Source organism: Leiobunum rupestre, chromosome 3 (assembly GCF_980474605.1).
Source record: "Leiobunum rupestre chromosome 3, qqLeiRupe1.1.hap1, whole genome shotgun sequence".
In the NCBI taxonomy this organism is placed as follows: domain Eukaryota; kingdom Metazoa; phylum Arthropoda; class Arachnida; order Opiliones; family Sclerosomatidae; genus Leiobunum; species Leiobunum rupestre.
The window spans coordinates 60406022-60424504 of record NC_143386.1 but is presented as its reverse complement, the minus strand read 5'-3'; the positions used below and the strand labels follow the sequence as shown (position 1 = coordinate 60424504).

Here is an 18483-nt window from a genome sequence, read left to right as displayed (position 1 = left end):
GCCCCGTGCCAACCCTGATTATTATGAAACCTAGACAACAAAAGCGAATGTGTGTCTACCACTTTGTGGCCACATTTTTATCCAATTCCTATTGAGCAATTCTGTAAAAAGAAAGGGTTAACTGATGTTGCTAAACACATCGCAAAGATGAGGGAATTACCCTTAATAATCAGCGTAGAGTGTCCAAACCCGTTAAAACTTCAGAACGTATGACAACGTTGCCTAGTTAGCTGAGCGAAACGCGAGCGAAGTACCGCGAAAGATATAGAGGTTCACGTTGAGAACGGAGGTCGCTTAGCCTCGCTTAAAGTTGGCTTAGCCGAGCGTGACTGATAAGAGACACACGATCATCTCAGACACATCACCGTGGCTGCCAACATTTAACTCATTTCTATGGATGCTTGCTTTGGAAACTATTCAAATTCTGTCCCAGACTTTTAGCGTTTTGAGAATAAGTTTCTTTCACCAAAATCCCTCCAAATTTGTCACCTTTTCAATTTGACAAACTGCACCAGAAGTAAATTCTTACGAGATAAGTTTTTTCCCAGTAAACAGGGTTTTCTGATCTAAATTAATCATTTAAATCTCCTATTATACATCAAGGTATTTTACAAAAGTAGGCTCTCTAATTTAATTTTTAGTTCGTAATAAATTTAATTAGGATTAATTAAAAATTTAGTTTAATTTACAACAGCCATCCCATAATTAATCAATTTGTCAAGACAAAGGTATAAAGTAAACAAAACCAAATTATTTTCTTAATTGTAAGATTAATTTAAAAATTTAGTTAACGTTACAGCGGCACTCCCATAACTAATAAATTAGTCAACACAAAGGTATAAAGCCAACAAAACATAAACTTTGTTTTTAAATAGTAATTAAATTTAATTAAGATTAATTTAAAATTTAGATTAAATTCAACAACACTCACATAACTATTAAATTATTCAAAACAAAGAGACATAAAGTAAACAAAACATAAATTTAGTTTTTAATTAGTAATGAAATATAATGAAGATTAATTTTAAATTTAGTTTAATTTACATCAGCACTTCGTTTACTAATAATTTTTTCAAAACAAAGAGTCATAAAGTAAACCAAACAAATTTAGTTTTTAATTAACAATTAAATTAAATTAAGATTAATTTAAATTTAGTTTAATTTACAACAGCATTCCCTTTATTAATCAATTAGTCCAGGCAATAAGGCATGAAGTAATCACAACATATTTTATTTTTTAAATAGTAATTAAATTTAATTAAGATTAATTTAAAATTAAGTTAAATTTACAACAGCACTCCCATAATTAATCAATTGGTCAAGACAAATGTACAAAGTAAACAAAACCAATTTAGTTTCTTAATTGTAATTAAATTTAATTAAGATTAATTTAAAAATTAGTTAACGTTACAGCAGCACTCCCATAACTAATAAATAATTCAAAACAAAGAGGCATAAAGTAAACCAAACAAATTTAGTTTTTAATTAATAATTAAATTAAGATTAATTTAAAATTTAGTTTTTAATTAATAATTAAATTAAGATTAATTTAAAATTTAGTTTTTAATTAATAATTAAATTAAGATTAATTTAAAATTTAGTTTTTAGTTAATAATTAAATTAAGATTAATTTAAAATTTAGTTTTTAATTAATAATTAAATTAAGATTAATTTAAAATTTAGTTTTTAATTAATAATTAAATTAAGATTAATTTAAAATTTAGTTTAATTTACAGCAGTACTCCTTTTAATAATCAATTAGTCCAGACAATAAGGCATGAAGTAAACAAAACGTATTTTATTTTTTAAATAGCAATTAATTTAAATTTAGTTTAATTTACAACAGCATTCCCTTTATTAATCAATTAGTTCAGACGTAAAACGTTAAAAAAATCAATTAAAATCAATAAAAATCCGATTTAAATAAAGCAAATCGATTTTTTCGACTTTTTAAAAAAATCAACAACTCTACTTAGTCACGATAAAAGTGAAAACCCAAAAAAAAGTGAATTCAAAAATTATAAATATTTATTACTTTATCATTTTCATACGGTGTAAAAAAATTTAAGTAGATACTTTGTGTTTTATTTCTCAATTTGCTTGTTTTACTTCTCTCGTAAGACTTCTTTTATTTACTTCTAGTTATACATTCATCCGTACAGAGATCTCCCTCGCAATTTTCTCAACTGAACCATGGAAATTTTACACTTCGTCTTAAAATGCTTTATTTAACTTTGAAGGCTCTTAAACTATCTTTAAAAACTTCCTGTACTCGCTATAAAAACATTTATTTTCGTTGCTAGTGTGTTGGTTTTTATTTTGGTTTGACACACTTTACACGTCGGCCTATTTCGGCAGCTTAATTCGAAAGAAAACAAACCAGTGGCGCCATCTAGGGGCAGTCGAGGTGTACTTCGAAAAGGTCCAATTTTTATAAATAACACACTTATTAAAACGTTAAATATTTGACAAAAAGTGCAACGTCACTATCGTCATATTTCGAAATAAATATATTTTTAGAGCCAATTTTAAATGACGTAAATGACGTCACTTTAAAATCCGTGACGAAAAACGCGTCATCAACTTTAGAGAAGGATTTTGGGAACTCGCCGAATTTATCTCGTGTTTCTATAGTTTAGTAGCTCGTGCCTCGCGATCACGAGATTTCGTTTCCATGGCAACTTTTTCAATAGCTGAAAGATAAATTTACGATATAAATAGGTCTTTTTATAAAGAAACGCGTGGCCTTCTTGTTTTAATGTTCCTCTTACGTCACAGTATCTTACTTTTACAAGTCTACATATTACATCTATTGCGCTAAAACTTATTTCTCAATTTGTGAATATGCTGAACGGAAATGATTAAATTGAAATGAGTTACAGCGTTATTCTCGATTTCTTAATTTCTACATGGTTGTGTCGAAATCGACGTCGCGCTGTGGAAATGAGTTAAAACTAGTTAGGGTGGAAATATTTTTTCAAAAACATGGGTGACACCAGATGGCGGCAGAAAAATAAGGCATCTCACATGTAGCGTAATAAAATAAATACCTGATTACAAGTCTCTCTTAAGGTAGTTTGTCCATGATCCATCTAAGCCTTCAAAATGAAACAAGTTGAGTTTAACAAAACGAACTAAAGAGTTTTAATATCACCCGTTGCTTTTCTCACTAATGCTTCCCCAACTCTTCTACTAAAGAGAGCTAATGAATTCGTCCATAGACAGTCGTAGTAGATTTATGGAGAGGCCTATTACTGGGTTGCCACGGTACCTGGAATTCCTGGAAAAGTCGGGGAAATTTAATATGGGTATAAAAAAAAAGGGATAAGTCAGGGAATTTTAAAAATTAGTCTAAAAATCAGGGAATTTTAAAAATTAGGCTAAATATCAGAGTAATGTCAGAATTTAATTTCGGTTGCAAATAGGAAACTTTTACTTAAATATAGGGGAAAAAATACAAAATCTTGGCTCAAAATAAGTCGGGGAAAATCTCCGAAGATGGTCAGGGAAAACCTGGAAAAGTCAGGGAATTTGATTGTGAAAAAACTGTGGCAATCCTGTATAATATTCTATACTTTTAGAATTTGTATTATTAGCTTTTAGTATTTCGTATCGTATGATAAAATTATTACGAACAGTGTAGCAAAGAATGCTAATTGCGAATTCTTTTCCAGAATTATTCACGACAGTGGTTTCACACAAGAAGACTTCAAACAGTACAAGCCCGTTGTATACAGTAACACGATTCAATCGATGGTCGCCATTTTAAGGGCCATGCCCAATTTAGGCATCAGCTTCATCAATAATGAAAGAGAGGTACGTGCCACACTTTCATCGATTGTTATTTACTTCTTATTATACGCTCGTGTAAATATGTGGTGTCTTTTTAAAAACTATTACCCTATTTCCTGAAAAAAAAACAGGGTTTAAACGAAGAACGTAGTTAGGGTATAGAGAACGCGCGAGTCTAATTCCAGGAACCCAGTTTGCCAATAGGGACTTGGTAGCATGACGTCACGACCTTTGGCTGTGGCAGCCATGCTGGTATAATTTTTTTTTCCAATTGGAAAAAGCATGAGTGACGTTTCATCTACGTCATGCTGCCAAGTCCCTATTGTATAACCCCATCTAGTAAGAAGTTTTTATTTTATTTTTAGTTACTTTTTATACTTAGTTAATTCCTAAATTGTTTTTGCAACATTAATTAATTTGGATTTTAACCATTTATTAATTTATAATAAATGCAATTGAATTTCTAAATTGTTTTTGCAACATTAATTACAACTGATTTTAACTATTTTATTTATTTATTTATTTATTAATAATAAATGCAATTGGATTTCTAACTGGTTTTTGCAACATTAATTACAACTGATTTTAACTATTTATTTATTTATTTATTAATAATAAATGCAATTGGATTTCTAAATGATTTTTGCAACATTAATTACAATGGATTTTAACTATTTATTTATTTATATAACTAGTTTGTTTTTATAAATAAAAACTTTAATTGTACAAGAAGTGGAGGTTGTTATTAGAGATGGCTGTGAATATATCCTATTCCTAGAAAAAACGACTTTACTGGAGAGCGTGGTGCCATCTGTTAATGGCAAAGGAAGCTAAAATTCAAAATAGCAAAAAAATGTCGTCAGAGAACCATTTATAATTATTATAATTAGACAACTTATACTCTATTTAGTGGACTTAAACATAAATTGTATATCCCATATAAAATATATTGTTAAAAATTACTATAATTTAAGTTGTGGTCAAATTTACCAACGAACCAATCAACGCGAGGGGTACTTTTATGTCCCGCCTTTTTGGTCAAAATGTAGCTTATGCATATTGTTTTTATTTCGACGCTAGCGACATCTGTGGAAAAAAGAGCTACTTCACGTTGAGCTGCGACATTTGCTTTAATACATTCTTGATCGGAATTATGGCAATATTTCAACCAAATTTCATTTATTCTTCATAAGACGCTTTTTAAAACCGGAAAGCACAAAAAATTATCTCACTGCTCTTCTAAGAATGTTTACTAACAAGGAGAGTAACCAGTGGCGTAACTAGGAACTCCGGGGCCCCCCGCGAAAAACGACTCGGGGCCCTTTTAAATAGCACCGATTTTAATCATAAACGCTAACCATAAAAAAATTAAAAAGGGGGCCCTCTGAGTTCTCAGCTACGCCACTGGTCTGCGGGGGCGCTACTTACGCCACTGACAATTGTGAGAGTTACTATGGACATTTTATGTCCATGGAGTAACCCGAGGTGTTTATGGCCGATTTTGTTCAAAGTCGGCCGTAATGTAGACCTATATGAGATATGAAATTTCCCAAAAGGAGACGTTGCACTACCCATTCGATTGCCATGGCAACCGAAAATTGTTTTGACCATTTAAAACAAAAATAAGATTTTTTCCTTATTTTACCCAAAACAATTTACAATTTTACCCCAAAAATGTTCCAATTTACCGAAACTTTATGAAATTTACCTCAATGTGGTCCAAATTACCCATTTCGTGATTTTCAAATTTTTTAAAAAATTTTCGTATCTGTGAAACCGATAAAATCTCATGCTTTTTTAAATGGAGATTTTTTTTGTGTTAAGTGGTCAAAAACATTTTCGGTTGCCATGCCAAATTGAATGGGTAGTGCAACGTCTCCTGTTGGGAAATTTCAAATATCATATAGGTCTACATTACGGCCGACTTTGAACAAAATCGGCAATAAACACCTCGGGGACTCTCCTTTTCAGTTATTTACAACCAAAAATTAAACATGCTGGTCATGAAACGTTCTTGTTTAAAATATTGATTTAAGAATGAAAATTTATAATCATTTAAGCTTAATTTAGCCTGTATTTATACAATACTAAATTTGGGATGTATTCATGAGTACAGAGAACATGGGGGCAGCACCTGGTTCGCCTCGTCATTACCGGAAGAAAGACCACGCCCCTCCGCGTAACCACGCCCAATCTTTCCCTCCTTTCTATCCCTCTGTGTCGGTGGCTTCTTAACATGTTTATTTATAAACCATTTTGACAAAATTTTGACTTGAGTTTCGGATTAAAAAGGGTATGCTGTACAAAGGTCGTATCAAGTACCTATTTAGAATACTGAGAACGGATAAGTTTACCTTCCAGGCTCGTTATCATGATCTAGTACTTAATCTCCTCAATCATACTAAAAATCCTGCATTTTCCCAATTGTATAGCTCCATCTGGTGTAATATAATATAATGTATAATGTAATATATAATGTGTAATGTAATATAATATAATATATAATTTTTAAGGTATATTGTAATATATAATTTTTAAGGTATATTGTAATATATAATTTTTAAGGTATATTGTAATATATAATTTTTAAGGTATATTGTAATATATAATTTTTAAGGTATATTGTAATATATAATTTTTAAGGTATATTGTAATATATAATATAATATGTAATGTAATATATAATGTGTAATGTAATATATAATATAATATATAATTTTTAAGGTATATTGTAATATATAATATAATATGTAATGTAATATATAATGTGTAATGTAATATATAATGTGTAATGTAATATATAATGTATAATGTAATATATAATGTGTAATGTAATATATAATGTGTAATGTAATATATAATATAATATAATATGTAATGTAATATATAATGTAATATATAATGTATTATATAATGTATAAATAATATATAATGTATAATTTAATATATAATGCAATATATAATATATAATATATAATGCAATATATAATATATAATATATAATGCAATATATAATATATAATGCAATATATAATATATAATGCAATATATAATATATAATGCAATATATAATATATAATGCAATATATAATATATAATGCAATATATAATATATAATGCAATATATAATATATAATATATAATGCAATATATAATATATAATATATAATGCAATATATAATATATAATATATAATGCAATATATAATATAATGTTTAATGCAATATATAATATAATGTTTAATGTAATATATAATATAATGTATAATGTAATATATAATATAATGTATAATGTAATATGTAATAACAATTTTGATATATAATGTAATATATAATGTAATGAAATGAAATGAAATGAAATGAAATGAAACGGGGTTTAATGTGTACCAAAACAATACAATTGTACCAGCAAGTTGATACACACACTACAAAAATGTATTCAGTAAATTAACAAGTAATACAATACATGGAGTACTCTCTGAATTTAAACAATTTAGTTTATGTACAGAAATATTTTCCTTGGAATATGAGTAAATTAACGATACAAAGTCGAATTCAGTTAGGGAAAAAAATTGAAGAACATTTACAAATTTCTCAAATCTTTCAATTTTCAATCAAAAAAATCAATTACCTAACCAAATTTATTGGCAGTTTTTAGTATCCGATTTAATGGGTATAATTCTCTAATATTCGTTTGAAACGTCGTATAATTTCTAGTGTTATAGTAAGGTACACATATATTGATTTCTGATAAAATATTGGAACGTGGTAAGTAATTTTGAAGGAGTTTATACAAAAATATAAGTTCTGATTTCTAATGTAATGTAATGTAATGTAAAATACAAATTGTAATGTATAATATAATATAAAACGCTCGGTCGCGTTTCTCATTCAACGCATAGCCGTCGTTATCCAACGTGGGAACGCCGCCTCAGTTCTGGACACTTTTCCGTCGGGTCCTTCTTTGGAAGACGTTCTGTGTATTCGGGTGTTTGTTATTTTGTAAAAATTTGTTAAATAAATAGATGAAAATAATAAAAATCTAATGAAAAAATAATGTAATATAATACAATATAATATAATATATAATATAAATTGTAATATATAATATAGTGTAATATATCATATAATGTAAAATAATATATAATATAAATTGTAATATACAATATAATATCATATATAATATAAATTGTAATATACAATATAATATCATATATAATATAAATTGTAATATACAATATAATATCATATATAATATAAATTGTAATATACAATATAATATCATATATAATATAAATTGTAATATACAATATAATATCATATATAATATAAATTGTAATATACAATATAATATCATATATAATATAAATTGTAATATACAATATAATATCATATATAATATAAATTGTAATATACAATATAATATCATATATAATATAAATTGTAATATACAATATAATATCATATATAATATAAATTGTAATATACAATATTATATCATATATAATATAAATTGTAATATACAATATAATATCATATATAATATAAATTGTAATATACAATATAATATCATATATAATATAAATTGTAATATACAATATAATATCATATATAATATAAATTGTAATATACAATATAATATCATATATAATATAAATTGTAATATACAATATAATATCATATATAATATAAATTGTAATATACAATATAATATCATATATAATATAAATTGTAATATACAATATAATATCAAATATAATATAAATTGTAATATACAATATAATATCATATATAATATAAATTGTAATATACAATATAATATCATATATAATATAAATTGTAATATACAATATAATATCATATATAATATAAATTGTAATATACAATATAATATCATATATAATATAAATTGTAATATACAATATAATATCATATATAATATAAATTGTAATATACAATATAATATCATATATAATATAAATTGTAATATACAATATAATATCATATATAATATAAATTGTAATATACAATATAATATCATATATAATATAATGAAATATATAATAATAATAAATAATATAAAGTTTATAATTAGATCAGAAAACTAACAATTTCGTGCAATTTTTTTAGTTATTTTATTTCCGAAGTAATCGTAAAGTACTTGTTTAAAATGATGTTTGAAAGCAAGTCCCCATGTTGCAATTTCAATTTCTACTTTTCCTTCAGCCCTCGGTGGAACTTCTTGCTTCATACGTTCTCAGTAACCTAATAGGTTCTTGGTTGTACATTCACCAGAAATCTTTACCAAGAACGCATTCAGGTGCACAGATAAATATGTAATTCCAACTATAACCTGAATTTTGATGATTCTCGTAAGAATTTGTACGCCTACTCGGAACGAAAGAGAGCCTCTGATCGTACTAGAATATTTCAGATTCAAATTAAGAATTGGAGTTAGATTTTTCCGTCTGTATTCCTTAAATTACGCTTTTCTAAGAAAGAAGCTGGCTTCGTCTTTCGCCGTGAAGAATGCGAAGAAGGATGAGGGATTCGGAGAGCCGGTAGCCATGGAAACCTTTTTTCTCCATCAATAGTCCATCCCTTAACCTCGCGTGAGAGAAAAACGTAGAAGACAGTCAGTGGCGTGTCGTCTGACCTGTCGAATATGACCGCGGTCTCGTACCCAATACAGGCGCCTTAACGTTTGTCTATTCCTTAATACAAGGGTGTGTTACTGGGAAGCACGGGCTGATCTAAGGGGCAACTACGTAAGTTTAAAGGCCTATGTTTTCTTCTGCCTGTCACCCTTTAAATTAACTCAGTGGAGTACAAATACCCTGGTGGTAGGCCAACCGCTGAACATGTTGGCCTAATTTAAAGGGGGACAGGCAGAAGAAAACCTAGGCCTTTAAATGAAATGCAAAGAATTACATAATTTCAGATAATCACGGAAATGTGTATATATAAGTGCAAAAATACCATAAACTTAAAGGTTTTAAAAAAATGCTAAAATATCATGGAATAAAATGTTTTTTAAATGAATTCAAAAATACCATAAAGTAAAATGATTGAAATAAATGAAAAATACCACGAAGTAAGATTTTTTTCTTACATGCTAAAATACCATGAAATATCTATCGTTATAAATTTATTTCAATTTTGATTAAAGCGAGGGACAGGTCACTTCCTTGTTTAACGACGCACCCCTCGAAAGATTAAATCCAATTTAACCGTGATTAATTTGATTAAATTCGAATTAATCACGATTATGTTGATTACATCACTTTAAATCATGTTTAGAATGTTTAAATCTGATTTAATCATGTTTAAATGATTAAATCGGATTAAAATGATTAAATCCTGATTAAAAAGATTAGATCATGATTAGAATGCTTAAATCACGTTTAATGATGGTTAGAATGTTTACATCTGATTTAATAATGATTGAATGATTAAATATGATTGAAATTATTAAATCTGATTGAAATGATTAAATCTGATTGAATGATTAAATCTGATTAAAATGATTAAATCCTGATTAAAAAGAATAGATCACGATTAGAATAATTAAATCACGTTTAAATTGTGATTAGATTGATTAAATTAGATTAGATTTTATAATCTCGATTAATTTTTTTAATATTGATTACCCTGATTTAATCACGATTACCCTGATATAATCCTTTTACTATGATTAAAAAGCACCAAAAATGGAAGAAATTCAATTTAGACGAATAATGGTTCCATTTTGATGTATAGTTATTTTGGAGTATGAAACCAACTTTTTTAAGGCCAAATCTAAAATAATTCCCGATTCTAAGGCACTACAGATATTGCTGACGTCAGTAGGCCTTATATTAAGGTTATTTATTTGACGGGTGCTCGCTTTAAGATAAAAGTGGGCTTCTACGTTGAACTCTAGCTTCCTCGAGCGAACCAATGATACGCTTCGACTACCCTGACGTCATCGAGTGGCAAATAATTTATTTTTGTAGAAGTATCGACAATTTTAAGAAATTGGTTTCTAGCATTTTTGTCTATGATTATAATTTTAGACGCATTCACATATTGCCGACACGGAAATATGCAAAAAGGGGGCGAAATCCAGCCGAGGTACCTTCCTATTTAATAATGTTTGGGGTAGACACTATAAAGTTTATGAAAAATAAACTTTTTAAAAAAGTTATTAATTAATTACTAAATTATAGTACTTTAACCTATACACTCTTTTATATCCTTATTTGTGAGAGCTGCCATTTTATTACAGGTCTGATTTCAAATAGTGCATGCAAGGCCGCTTCACGCGGTCAAGTGCACGCGACGTCTCGAGCTGATGAGCACGTGCAGACGCCCTTGCCTGTACTATTTTAAATTAGGCCTGTTATGAAATGGCCGACTTCGTAAAAGAGTGTATATTTAGACGTATTTTTATAGGAGCCCTACGGGATTCCTTAGTTTAGTCTCGGAGTGCCAAAATTGATAGCGAAGGGTGGGGGGTGACGCTACTAGTGCCTTTGCCGATTCCAGTTCACTGTCGAACGAGAGCCACTGCGGCCAGCGTGAATATTTCTTTCCCCCACTGCCCTCCCCTTTATTTCCTTCCCCCTCCTCCTCCGCGTAACGCAATCGGACGCGAAGGATCTTCGGCCCCGGGTCGCCATGGCAACCGACGTCCGTCCAACACTCGACGCCGGAGCTGTCTGCCTACGTCAGAGGACGATCGTCGTGACGTCACCCGTAGTCTCTCCCTCTCTGTACTCTTGTCAGCGCGCGCTCTTTGGCGGTTTTATTAATTTATATCGAGCGTCGAGAATTAGCGTGACGTAAATGATCATATTGCTCTCTATAATGAAGCGAAATAGAGTCGGCCTGCCTTTTACTATAGTCAGATTGACCTCACGTGTGGGGTTTCGAGGGAGTGGTCCAGACGCTATTTGCTTCGTCTTATTGCGATTCCTATAAGTAGAGCCATAAGTGTATAATATTGTACCATAAGTGTGACACTACCTATTCTTCACAAGCAAAAGTTCTACCGGATCCGCCACTGATGGAGAGCCTTACCTTGATTACTAACCAGGAAAGAATATATTACTTTATGATTTCGTAAAACTGTGTCCTTTAACCTCAAAAATATTTTTCATATTATATGGTTTTGGTTGTTAACCCTTTATATTCGTAAAAAAATAAAGCTATGGGAATTAAAATTATAAACAATTTTTAATGTTGTTTCATGCCCTTATTCTGTTCAGACCCCGGTAATGCAGTATATTACTAAAATCATAAGTATATAATATTATTACATAAGTGTGACACTTCCAATTGTTCACATGCAAAAGTTTTACTGAGAGCTATTCACAAGACAAACTGCATTACGGGCTTCGTCGCCGTTTTGCATCCGCTTGCTAACGCGTCACACGTAGCCTTTGACAGCGCCTCGCTAGGGGGAGATATTTTCTTGTGATAACGTCACTCCGTTACTAGCTCTAAGTAAAATTATCCCCAAAGTGACAATTTTATGGAACAATATTATAGACTTATGGTAGAGCCTATAATATTCCCCAAAGTGACAATTTTATGGAACAATATTATAGACTTATGGTAGAGCCTATAATATTCCCCAAAGTGACAAACTTATGGAACAATATTATAGACTTATGGTAGAGCCTATAACATTCCCCAAAGTGACAAACTTATGGAACAATATTATAGACGTATGGTAGAGCCTATAATATTCCCCAAAGTGACAAACTTATGGAACAATATTATAGACTTATGGTAGAGCCTATAACATTCCCCAAAGTGGCAAACTTATGGAACAATATTATAGACGTATGGTAGAGCCTATAATATTCCCCAAAGTGACAAACTTATGGAACAATATTATAGACTTATGGTAGAGCCTATAACATTCCCCAAAGTGGCAAACTTATGGAACAATATTATAGACTTATGGTAGAGCCTATAACATTCCCCAAAGTGACAAACTTATGGAACAATATTATAGACTTATGGTAGAGCCTATAACATTCCCCAAAGTGGCAAACTTATGGAACAATATTATAGACGTATGGTAGAGCCTATAATATTCCCCAAAGTGACAAACTTATGGAACAATATTATAGACTTATGGTAGAGCCTATAACATTCCCCAAAGTGGCAAACTTATGGAACAATATTATAGACTTATGGTAGAGCCTATAACATTCCCCAAAGTGGCAAACTTATGGAACAATATTATAGACTTATGGTAGAGCCTATAACATTCCCCAAAGTGGCAAACTTATGGAACAATATTATAGACGTATGGTAGAGCCTATAATATTCCCCAAAGTGACAAACTTATGGAACAATATTATAGACTTATGGTAGAGCCTATAACATTCCCCAAAGTGGCAAACTTATGGAACAATATTATAGACTTATGGTAGAGCCTATAACATTCCCCAAAGTGACAAACTTATGGAACAATATTATAGACGTATGGTAGAGCCTATAATATTCCCCAAAGTGACAAACTTATGGAACAATATTATAGACTTATGGTAGAGCCTATAACATTCCCCAAAGTGGCAAACTTATGGAACAATATTATAGACTTATGGTAGAGCCTATAACATTCCCCAAAGTGACAAACTTATGGAACAATATTATAGACTTATGGTAGAGCCTATAACATTCCCCAAAGTGGCAAACTTATGGAACAATATTATAGACGTATGGTAGAGCCTATAATATTCCCCAAAGTGACAAACTTATGGAACAATATTATAGACTTATGGTAGAGCCTATAACATTCCCCAAAGTGGCAAACTTATGGAACAATATTATAGACTTATGGTAGAGCCTATAACATTCCCCAAAGTGGCAAACTTATGGAACAATATTATAGACTTATGGTAGAGCCTATAACATTCCCCAAAGTGGCAAACTTATGGAACAATATTATAGACTTATGGTAGAGCCTATAATATTCCCCAAAGTGACAAACTTATGGAACAATATTATAGACTTATGGTAGAGCCTATAACATTCCCCAAAGTGGCAAACTTATGGAACAATATTATAGACTTATGGTAGAGCCTATAACATTCCCCAAAGTGGCAAACTTATGGAACAATATTATAGACTTATGGTAGAGCCTATAACATTCCCCAAAGTGGCAAACTTATGGAACAATATTATAGACTTATGGTAGAGCCTATAATATTCCCCAAAGTGACAAACTTATGGAACAATATTATAGACTTATGGTAGAGCCTATAACATTCCCCAAAGTGGCAAACTTATGGAACAATATTATAGACTTATGGTAGAGCCTATAACATTCCCCAAAGTGGCAAACTTATGGAACAATATTATAGACTTATGGTAGAGCCTATAATATTCCCCAAAGTGACAAACTTATGGAACAATATTATAGACTTATGGTAGAGCCTATAACATTCCCCAAAGTGGCAAACTTATGGAACAATATTATAGACTTATGGTAGAGCCTATAACATTCCCCAAAGTGGCAAACTTATGGAACAATATTATAGACTTATGGTAGAGCCTATAATATTCCCCAAAGTGACAAACTTATGGAACAATATTATAGACTTATGGTAGAGCCTATAACATTCCCCAAAGTGGCAAACTTATGGAACAATATTATAGACTTATGGTAGAGCCTATAACATTCCCCAAAGTGGCAAACTTATGGAACAATATTATAGACTTATGGTAGAGCCTATAATATTCCCCAAAGTGACAAACTTATGGAACAATATTATAGACTTATGGTAGAGCCTATAACATTCCCCAAAGTGGCAAACTTATGGAACAATATTATAGACTTATGGTAGAGCCTATAACATTCCCCAAAGTGGCAAACTTATGGAACAATATTATAGACTTATGGTAGAGCCTATAATATTCCCCAAAGTGACAAACTTATGGAACAATATTATAGACTTATGGTAGAGCCTATAACATTCCCCAAAGTGGCAAACTTATGGAACAATATTATAGACTTATGGTAGAGCCTATAATATTCCCCAAAGTGACAAACTTATGGAACAATATTATAGACTTATGGTAGAGCCTATAACATTCCCCAAAGTGGCAAACTTATGGAACAATATTATAGACTTATGGTAGAGCCTATAACATTCCCCAAAGTGGCAAACTTATGGAACAATATTATAGACTTATGGTAGAGCCTATAATATTCCCCAAAGTGACAAACTTATGGAACAATATTATAGACTTATGGTAGAGCCTATAACATTCCCCAAAGTGGCAAACTTATGGAACAATATTATAGACTTATGGTAGAGCCTATAACATTCCCCAAAGTGGCAAACTTATGGAACAATATTATAGACTTATGGTAGAGCCTATAATATTCCCCAAAGTGACAAACTTATGGAACAATATTATAGACTTATGGTAGAGCCTATAACATTCCCCAAAGTGGCAAACTTATGGAACAATATTATAGACTTATGGTAGAGCCTATAATATTCCCCAAAGTGACAAACTTATGGAACAATATTATAGACTTATGGTAGAGCCTATAACATTCCCCAAAGTGGCAAACTTATGGAACAATATTATAGACTTATGGTAGAGCCTATAACATTCCCCAAAGTGGCAAACTTATGGAACAATATTATAGACTTATGGTAGAGCCTATAATATTCCCCAAAGTGACAAACTTATGGAACAATATTATAGACTTATGGTAGAGCCTATAACATTCCCCAAAGTGGCAAACTTATGGAACAATATTATAGACTTATGGTAGAGCCTATAATATTCCCCAAAGTGACAAACTTATGGAACAATATTATAGACTTATGGTAGAGCCTATAACATTCCCCAAAGTGGCAAACTTATGGAACAATATTATAGACTTATGGTAGAGCCTATAACATTCCCCAAAGTGGCAAACTTATGGAACAATATTATAGACTTATGGTAGAGCCTATAACATTCCCCAAAGTGGCAAACTTATGGAACAATATTATAGACTTATGGTAGAGCCTATAATATTCCCCAAAGTGACAAACTTATGGAACAATATTATAGACTTATGGTAGAGCCTATAACATTCCCCAAAGTGGCAAACTTATGGAACAATATTATAGACTTATGGTAGAGCCTATAACATTCCCCAAAGTGGCAAACTTATGGAACAATATTATAGACTTATGGTAGAGCCTATAATATTCCCCAAAGTGACAAACTTATGGAACAATATTATAGACTTATGGTAGAGCCTATAACATTCCCCAAAGTGGCAAACTTATGGAACAATATTATAGACTTATGGTAGAGCCTATAACATTCCCCAAAGTGGCAAACTTATGGAACAATATTATAGACTTATGGTAGAGCCTATAATATTCCCCAAAGTGACAAACTTATGGAACAATATTATAGACTTATGGTAGAGCCTATAACATTCCCCAAAGTGGCAAACTTATGGAACAATATTATAGACTTATGGTAGAGCCTATAATATTCCCCAAAGTGACAAACTTATGGAACAATATTATAGACTTATGGTAGAGCCTATAACATTCCCCAAAGTGGCAAACTTATGGAACAATATTATAGACTTATGGTAGAGCCTATAACATTCCCCAAAGTGGCAAACTTATGGAACAATATTATAGACTTATGGTAGAGCCTATAATATTCCCCAAAGTGACAAACTTATGGAACAATATTATAGACTTATGGTAGAGCCTATAACATTCCCCAAAGTGGCAAACTTATGGAACAATATTATAGACTTATGGTAGAGCCTATAATATTCCCCAAAGTGACAAACTTATGGAACAATATTATAGACTTATGGTAGAGCCTATAACATTCCCCAAAGTGGCAAACTTATGGAACAATATTATAGACTTATGGTAGAGCCTATAACATTCCCCAAAGTGGCAAACTTATGGAACAATATTATAGACTTATGGTAGAGCCTATAACATTCCCCAAAGTGGCAAACTTATGGAACAATATTATAGACTTATGGTAGAGCCTATAATATTCCCCAAAGTGACAAACTTATGGAACAATATTATAGACTTATGGTAGAGCCTATAACATTCCCCAAAGTGGCAAACTTATGGAACAATATTATAGACTTATGGTAGAGCCTATAACATTCCCCAAAGTGGCAAACTTATGGAACAATATTATAGACTTATGGTAGAGCCTATAATATTCCCCAAAGTGACAAACTTATGGAACAATATTATAGACTTATGGTAGAGCCTATAACATTCCCCAAAGTGGCAAACTTATGGAACAATATTATAGACTTATGGTAGAGCCTATAACATTCCCCAAAGTGGCAAACTTATGGAACAATATTATAGACTTATGGTAGAGCCTATAATATTCCCCAAAGTGACAAACTTATGGAACAATATTATAGACTTATGGTAGAGCCTATAACATTCCCCAAAGTGGCAAACTTATGGAACAATATTATAGACTTATGGTAGAGCCTATAACATTCCCCAAAGTGGCAAACTTATGGAACAATATTATAGACTTATGGTAGAGCCTATAATATTCCCCAAAGTGACAAACTTATGGAACAATATTATAGACTTATGGTAGAGCCTATAACATTCCCCAAAGTGGCAAACTTATGGAACAATATTATAGACTTATGGTAGAGCCTATAATATTCCCCAAAGTGACAAACTTATGGAACAATATTATAGACTTATGGTAGAGCCTATAACATTCCCCAAAGTGGCAAACTTATGGAACAATATTATAGACTTATGGTAGAGCCTATAACATTCCCCAAAGTGGCAAACTTATGGAACAATATTATAGACTTATGGTAGAGCCTATAATATTCCCCAAAGTGACAAACTTATGGAACAATATTATAAACTTATGGTAGAGCCTATAACATTCCCCAAAGTGGCAAACTTATGGAACAATATTATAGACTTATGGTAGAGCCTATAATATTCCCCAAAGTGACAAACTTATGGAACAATATTATAGACTTATGGTAGAGCCTATAACATTCCCCAAAGTGGCAAACTTATGGAACAATATTATAGACTTATGGTAGAGCCTATAACATTCCCCAAAGTGGCAAACTTATGGAACAATATTATAGACTTATGGTAGAGCCTATAACATTCCCCAAAGTGGCAAACTTATGGAACAATATTATAGACTTATGGTAGAGCCTATAATATTCCCCAAAGTGACAAACTTATGGAACAATATTATAGACTTATGGTAGAGCCTATAACATTCCCCAAAGTGGCAAACTTATGGAACAATATTATAGACTTATGGTAGAGCCTATAACATTCCCCAAAGTGGCAAACTTATGGAACAATATTATAGACTTATGGTAGAGCCTATAATATTCCCCAAAGTGACAAACTTATGGAACAATATTATAGACTTATGGTAGAGCCTATAACATTCCCCAAAGTGGCAAACTTATGGAACAATATTATAGACTTATGGTAGAGCCTATAACATTCCCCAAAGTGGCAAACTTATGGAACAATATTATAGACTTATGGTAGAGCCTATAATATTCCCCAAAGTGACAAACTTATGGAACAATATTATAGACTTATGGTAGAGCCTATAACATTCCCCAAAGTGGCAAACTTATGGAACAATATTATAGACTTATGGTAGAGCCTATAATATT

General features: G+C 30.8%; 1 protein-coding gene across 1 annotated transcript in view; it reads left to right on the top strand.

The window, feature by feature from the left end:
* Nucleotides 1–18483, top strand: part of Galphao (G protein alpha o subunit) — an 86918-nt gene that overhangs the window by 41267 nt on the left and 27168 nt on the right. Inside the window, exon 3 of the mRNA XM_090168875.1 lies at nucleotides 3675–3816. Coding sequence (XP_090025001.1) covers nucleotides 3675–3816 — 142 coding nt within the window. The remainder of the gene's footprint in view (nucleotides 1–3674; nucleotides 3817–18483) is intronic.